The sequence below is a fragment of the Rhinopithecus bieti genome, unplaced genomic scaffold (genome assembly GCF_001698545.2).
Source record: "Rhinopithecus bieti isolate Rb0 unplaced genomic scaffold, ASM169854v2 scaffold_13900, whole genome shotgun sequence".
NCBI classification, from domain to species: domain Eukaryota; kingdom Metazoa; phylum Chordata; class Mammalia; order Primates; family Cercopithecidae; genus Rhinopithecus; species Rhinopithecus bieti.
The window spans coordinates 3,960,626-3,968,241 of record NW_016808376.1 but is presented as its reverse complement, the minus strand read 5'-3'; the positions used below and the strand labels follow the sequence as shown (position 1 = coordinate 3,968,241).

The 7,616-nt window shown below is 46.7% G+C and overlaps 1 protein-coding gene across 2 annotated transcripts in view; it reads right to left on the bottom strand.

Moving 5' to 3' along the window:
- Positions 1-2,504: 2,504 nt before the first annotated feature.
- Positions 2,505-7,616, bottom strand: part of CDC123 (cell division cycle 123) — a 54,847-nt gene continuing 49,735 nt past the window's right edge. For both annotated transcript variants that reach the window (XM_017886670.1, XM_017886671.1), the window contains 3 exons: positions 5,886-6,014; positions 3,376-3,513; positions 2,505-2,786 (listed from right to left, as the gene is read on the bottom strand). In XM_017886670.1, the coding sequence (XP_017742159.1) occupies positions 2,760-2,786; positions 3,376-3,513; positions 5,886-6,014 (294 nt within the window). In that variant the 3' untranslated portion in view covers positions 2,505-2,759. The remainder of the gene's footprint in view (positions 2,787-3,375; positions 3,514-5,885; positions 6,015-7,616) is intronic.

The following is a 7,616-nucleotide window of genomic DNA, read 5'->3' as shown; positions in this document are numbered from 1 at the left end:
TATATATATATATATATTCTTGACTCTGTTAAAAAGAATGTGCCTTTATATACTGTACAGAGGTCTGCCACACAGAATGACAATAGCTACCATTTGTCTGTGGCCTGCGATGTGCAGTGCACTACACTACAGGTTTATGAGTTATCTCACTTAACAGGCTGCAGAAAACTCCTCTTACACTTTACAGGAAATAAACTTAGTCAAAAAGCTATCACATAAGGTTTCTGCTTGTTTTTTGATGATCCTCAATCATCAAAAAGAGAAATGGCTGAGAACAGAAAACCTTACGAACTCAGAAAATGCAAATCAAATGAGACTCTCGAAAACAAAACTGGCAAAGCGTGCTGTCTCCAGGAGGCCCACGGGACATGACACTGCCTGCAGGACAAAGCACGTATTTATTCCAGCCCTTCAAAGGCAACAGCGGCAGTGTCTTCTCTTCAGAAGGGAGGACTGCAGGGCCACGCTGAGGAAGCACACAGGTTTCCATTTGCTGAATTCAAGCACAAGCCTGAGGTACCTCAAAGAAAGAACAAACGCCAGTAAAATAAAAGGATGATTCAAAACTTAAGAGCTGGGTGCTGTGGCTCATGCCTGTAATCCCAGCAATTTGGGAGGCCGAGGCGGGTGGATCTCTTGAGGCCAGGAGTTTCAGATCAGCCTGACTTACATAGTGAAACCCCATCTCTACTAAAAATATAAAAATTAGCCAGGTGTGGTGGTGCACACCTGTAATCTCAGCTACTCAGGAGGCTGAGGCAGGAGAATCACTTGAACCCAAGAGGCGCAGGTTGCAGTGAGCCAAATCGTGCCACTGTACTCCAGCCTGGGAGACAGAGTGAGACTCTGTCTTAAAACAAAACAGAAGTTAATTTTTAGGCAGGCGTAAATTATATTGGGCTTTAGGAGAATATTTCCTTCATAGTATCCTACATTGGATATTAACATCAGGAAAATCAACTAAAATTAAATACACTAAGTGAACAATGTACAAAAATCACATTTTAGAAAATGACCTGAGTTGAAGTCGTTTCTCCAGGAAAATGTGTAAAAAAATGTAATGAGAATTGTACAGTTTATGAACTCTCTGCCAAATTTTGCTGGGTCTTTTTATATAGTCTGAATATAGTTTTCTTTTTTGGTGGAGGATAGAGGCTCGCTCTGTTGCCCAGGCTGCAGTGCAGTGATGCGATCTCAGCTTACTGCAACCTCCGCCTCCCAGGTTCAAGCGATTCTCCTGCCTCAGCCTCCCAAGTAGCTGGGACTACAGGCACCCACCACCACGCCCAGCGAATTTTTGTATTTTTAGTAGAGACGGCATTTCACCATATTGGTCAGGCTGGTCTCGAACTCCTGACCTTAGGTGATCCGCCCATCTCAGGCTCCCAAAGTGCTGGGATTACAGGCGTAAGCCACCGCACCCAGCCTAGTCAGAATGTTTTCAATTGGTATCAAATATATTTACATTTTCTTTGGCTCGGTAAAATGCCATCTTGACAAAGCCAGCTTCCAGAGCTAAACTTAAAATCAACCCTTGATACTAAATCCATCATTGGTGGGTAGATACCTGTAAGTAGTTTAAAAAAACAAAAGTATTTTTGAAGCACCTGTACATTAAACAACACCTGTAATCCCAGCAGTTTGGAAGGCTGAGGCAGGAGGATCACTTAAGGCCAGGAGTTTGAGATCAGTCTGGGCAACACAGGGAAACCCCATCTCTACTACTTAAAGAAAAAAAAGAAAGGGCATCTGACGTACTGAATACAAAGATAAAGTACTGAGGACGAAGATTACCACTGGATACCACATCGGGCAGTTACCCTGGGAAATTGTGATGTCTGTATCCTTCAAATTGGTTGGTGATGTCAACTAATACAGAAAGAGCTCTTAGTAGAAGGTCTGGCACATCACAAAGCCTCGGTAAATTAGGGACATTTGATATCATCACTTAAACATGGTGGCCTTTTAAAAAGGCCACGTGGCAAAACCCCATCTCTACAAAAAAAATATAAAAATCAGCTGGGCGTGGTGGTGTGCACTGGTAGTCCCAGTTACTCAGGGGGCTGAGGCAGGATTGCCTGAGTCCAGGAGATTGAGGCTGCAGTGAGCCATGATTGTGCCACTGCACTCCAGCCTAGGCAACAGAACAAGACTCTGTCCCTAAATAAAACAGGCTGGGTGTGGTGGCTCACACCTATAATCCCAGCACTTTGGGAGGCTGAGGTGGGCAGATCACTTGAGGATCAGGAGTTCCAGACCAGCCTGGCCAACATGGTGAAGTCCTGCCTCTACTAAAAATATAAAAATCAGCTGGGTGTGGTGGTGGGCACCTGTAATCCCAGCTACTCGGAAGGCTGAGGCAGCAGAATCACTTGAACCAGGAGGTGGAGGTTGCAGTGAGCTGAGAATGAACCAGTGCACTCCATCCTGGGCGACACAGCGAGACTGTCTCAAAAAATAAAAATAAAAATAAATAAATAAAACGACCGGGTAGAAAAGCAACGTATTTCATAGAAAGCATTTTATTATCAGAACAGTATGGTTTCCTATGCTTAAGATCTATTTATTATGTTATTTTTACAAGTAGCAAAGTCCCTCTGTTTTTTTCCCCAGGTGATGTACATGAATATAAAAAGCGGCTGATGTCCACACTGCCCGGCCCGCCCGCATCAGGGTTGGCATGAAGCTGTGGCTGATGAGCAGCTCCCGGAGCGGCGGGGCGGGGCAGGGCCTCCTCTTCTCCAGCTCCAGCACGCTCATCAGTCGTCCTCTTGCTGATTTCTCTTCTGCCAAAGAATACCAAGGGGACATTAAAATAGCACGTGCTCCTTGGGATATCTGCTCAGCAGGTGTAATTTTCTAGAGGTCTTGGCAAAGATGTGATTAAAAATTGTCATGGAAAACCATGCTTTAATTCATTAAACTAGTTTATCACTTTGACTCCTAAACAAATTATCCTCAGGTACCTGAGTATTTTCTTCTCTTTCTTCCATACATAGGGAAACTCCTACACAGAAATCCACACGGAAGTATAAATATTCACATTCCCTCTTGAGTAAAATCACCACCAAGCAGAGACTTGCTCTCCGTGAAGCCCTCTAACAATATACACACTTTCTCAAAGTTACAAGTATTTTGAAAAATGTTCAAAAGGCATATACAGCATAAAAACATTTTCTGTCACTCTAATCAATAAATTATGCCTTCAGCTCCTATTTTATATTTAATTAGAAAATGATCTAACTCAGTAACTCGGCTCCATTCATAAGCATCAAAGTCTAGGTGATACTGGATTCCAATGAAATATTATATAAAAACCAATTTGAAGGTCTATTTGAAAAGACGGCCAGCATACTAAATGCACATAGACTTTACCAGCTTAAGGAAGTCTATTAGCTTGTGAGCGTCCTCCCCTGTAGACAGGTCTACAAAGTCCTTGGGCAGCCGGTAACTCAAATAGGGGCTGGGCTGGACTGTCACTTCACTGTTTGTGCAACGGAAAGCTGGGGAATCCTGTACAAAGAAGAAAAAGGAGAAAGAGTGTCAGTCATTTATTTTTAGGCCTATTCTCTGAACTAAAAAAGAACCTAGCAGAACAATTTCAACTCCATGTTTTCTTCTGTACCTGGTAAGGAGAAAGGAAGATTCTAAAGCTAAAATGAGCTGGGCACGGTAGCTCACGTCTGTAATTCCAGCTGGAGTGCAGTGGCTCACTGCAGCCTCGACCTCCTGGGCTCAGGTGAACCTCGCACTTCAGCCTCCCAAGTAGCTGAGACTATAGGCATGCGCCACCACACCTAGCTGAGTTTTTTCAATTTTAGTACAGACAAGGTCTCAGTATGCTGCCCAGGCTGGTCTTGATCTCCTGAGCTGAAGCAATCCTCCTGCCTTGGCCTCCCCAAGTGTTAAGATTATAGGCTCGGTGGGCTGCTGCACCCAGCCCAAACTATTTTCTTTTTCTCTTTTTTTTTTTTGAGGCAAAGTCTCGCTCTGCTCTCAGGCTGGAGTGCAGTGCTGGGGCGCGATCTCTGTTGCCCAGGTCTCTGTTGCTCACTGCAACCTCTACCTCCCGGGTTTAAGCGGTTCTCCCACTCCAGCTTCCTGAGTAGCTGCGACTACAGGCGTGCGTCACCACGTCAGGCCAATTTTTGTATTTTTAGTAGAGATGGGGATTTCACTATGTTGGCCAGGCTGGTCTCAAACTCCTGACCTCAGGTGATCTGCCTGCCTCAGCCTCCCAAAGTGCTAGGATTACAGGCATGGATCACCATGCCTAGCTGCCAAAACTAATTTTTTTTTTTTTTAGACGAAGTTTCATTCTTGTTGCCCAGGCTGGAGTGCAATGGAGTGATCTTGGCTCACCGCAACCTCCGCCTCTTGGGCTCCAGCGTTTCTCCTGCCTCAGCCTCCTGAGTAGCTGGGATTACAGGCACGCACCACCACGCCTGGCTAATTTTTGTACTTTTGGTAGAGACGGGGTTTTTCCATGTTGGTCAGGATGGTCTCGAACTCACAACCTCAGGTGATCCACCTGCCTCGGCCTCCCAAAGTACTGGGATTATAGGTGTGATCTCGGCCAGTTTTTTTTTTGAGATGAAGTCTCACTCTGTCACCCAGGCTGGAGTGCAATGGTGTGATCTCGGCTCATTGCTGCAACCTCCACCTTCCAGGTTCAAGTAACTCTCCTGCCTCAGCCTCCCAAGTAGCTGGGATTACAGGCACCCGCCACCACGTCTGGCTAATTTTTTGTATTTTTAGTAGAGACGCAGTTTCACCATGTTGGCCAGGCTGGTCTCGAATGCCTGACCTCAGGTGATCCACCAGTCTTGGCCTCCCAAAGCGCTGGGATCACAGGTGTGAGCCACTACGTCTGGCCCAAAACTATTTTTTAAAAGATACAAAATGCTCACAAGAGAACACTGTGAAAATCTCAGGACATGTAATTGCATATGTAGTATGATCTCATTTATTTACAAAGGTCTATGTATGTGTTTAAATGCACATTATATACCAAAATATAAACACTGGTTCTCAAGGTGGTAGAGTCATAGGTGATTTTTAAATTTTCTTTAAGAATGAGCATGTTACTTTTACGGGCAGAAAACAGCACTACAAAGTTGTTTGAAGATTAAAGTTTGGCTGTGAAGCTGACAGGAAAGGAGAGAGTGGCTGGCGGAAGAAACCGGGTTGAACAATGTTTTGCTTTTTTCGGATGGGAGGTATCTGAACATGACTAAATCTGGACGGACAGAGTTGGTAGAGAGGAAGAATTGGAAAAAGAGCAGAGGGCAGCTGGAGAGAGAGGAGGACACAGTGTCCTGAGTGGGAGATCAGACTCAGGAAGGGATGGACGAGCTTGTAGGTGTGATGAGTAATCAACTGAGGGAATTCTCATCAGCGGGTTCCCTTTTCCTGGAAAGAGGATGTTAAATGGTCCGCTGAGAGGAAGGAAGGAGCGATGGGAGATTGAGAAGCGTCAAGGCGTGAACCGGTCACCATGGAAACGGAGGAGAAAGCTGACAGGAACCCGCTGGCCTGCACATAGGTAACTTCTCCGGCAGCCTCAGCAGCTGGGGCTGGGGTCACAAGGAACAGATGCATGAGCTGATCTGGGACCACGATTCCTCCAGGTTGGGTGTGACAGAAGCAGCTCAGAAAAGGAACTGAAAAAACGGATCAGATGATCCTGACTTCTGTACATAAAGTTAAGTGGTGCCCGCCTCTTTGACCACCACCACGGGCAAGTTAGCCACCAGGAAAGCTGTGTTACACTCTGCGCTTCGGAAGGGTCCTGGCCATTGCCGCCTACCTGTGCGTCTGAAGAACAAGCAGTCAGTCAGTAGACTGAAAAGGTTTACGTTGTATCTATCTTAAAAATGCCTTACCTGCTCTTGAGCGTCTACTTCACTAAAATCGCCGTTTAAGTTGTTCTCAGATATCAGTTCTTCCCAGGTGAACAGCAGTGAATCTGTGACTTCGCCAAATGGATTAAAATCAATGAGCCACACCTTCCCCTGTAGCAGAGAGAGAGAAAACAAAAACAAACACAGTCTGTACTCTGTCTTCTGAGAAAGAAACGTGTTTTTATTCTGAGACAGGCTCTCATGCTGTTGCCCAGGCTGCAGTGCAGTGGTGTGATCACGGCTCACTGCAGCCTCGACCTCCTGGGTTCAAAGGATCCTCCTGCCTCAGCCTCCTGAGTACCTGGGACTACAGGCATGCGCCACCACATGCAGCTAATTTTTGTGTTTTCTTAGAGGACAGGGTCTCACCATGTTGCCCAGGCTGGTCTTGAACTCTTGGGTTCAAGCGATCCTCTCACCTTGGCCTCCCAAAGTGCTGGGATTATAGACATGAGCCACATCACCCAGCCAGAAAGATATTCTTCGTATTATTGTAATCTTAAAAATCTCACTTATTTCAAAAGATCATCCCTCTAGGTCCCATCTGAGAAAGGGCCGCCTGTCTGAATAGAGTAGACAGAGATCTAAAGGGAGGGCCCCCTGTGAATTTAGAGAGAAGGGACCCAGAAAAGCTCTGCCTAAGAGATACGTTCCAACTCCAGCCTCAAGCCACACTGGAATTTTAAGTCAAAGATTCTAGCAGGGCTGGGTGCAGTGGCTCACACCTATAATCCCAGCACTTTGGGAGGCTGAGGTGGACAGATCACTTGAGCTTAGGAGTTCAAGACCAGCCTGGGCAACATGGTAAAACCCCATCTCTACAAAACAATATACAAAAATTAGCTGAGGCTGAGTGTGGTGGCTCACACCTGTAATCCCAGCACTTTGGGAGGCCGAGACGGGCGGATCACGAGGTCAGATCGAGACCATCCTGGCTAACACGGTGAAACCCCGTCTCTACTAAAAATACAAAAAATTAGCCGGGCGAGGTGGCGAGCGCCTATAGTCCCAGCTACTCGGGAGGCTGAGGCAGGAGAATGGCATGAACCCGGGAGGTGGAGCTTGCAGTGAGCCGAGATTGCGCCACTGAACTCCAGCCTGGGCGACAGAGTGAGACTCCGTCTCAAAAAAAAAAATATTAGCTGAATATGGTGGCACATGCCTGCAGTCCCAGCTACTTAGGGGGCTGAGGTAGGAGGATCACTTGAGCCCAGGAGGTCAAGGCTGCTGTGAGCTGTGATCACAACATGCGCCAAGGTCAAGGCTGCTGTGAGCCATGATCACAACACGCGCCCCATCTACCCTGGGTGACAAAGCTAAGACTGTATCTCCCCCAAAAAACAAATTCCAGCAGGAAAGGGAACTGTCACCAAAGGCTCAGGGTCTGCAGTCTGACTAAAGCGCCTTCCTGGAGCCTTCAGTGCTCCGTTCAGGGGAAGCCAGACAGACCCAGGCAGTGCCTGCGGCTCCAGAGAGTAGCGCTTCCGACTCAGGAAGGTCTGCTGCCAAGAATGGATTTTTTTTTACCATATGCAAGTATGAAGATGCTGTTTCCTTTCTTTTTTTTTTTTTTGAGAGAGTCTCACTCTGTTGCCCAGGCCGGAGTACAGTGGTGCGATCTTGGCCCACTGCAACCTCCGCCTCTTAGGTTCAAGCGATTCTCCTGCCTCAGCTCCCGAGTAGCTGGGATGACAGGCGTGCGCCAGGATGCTT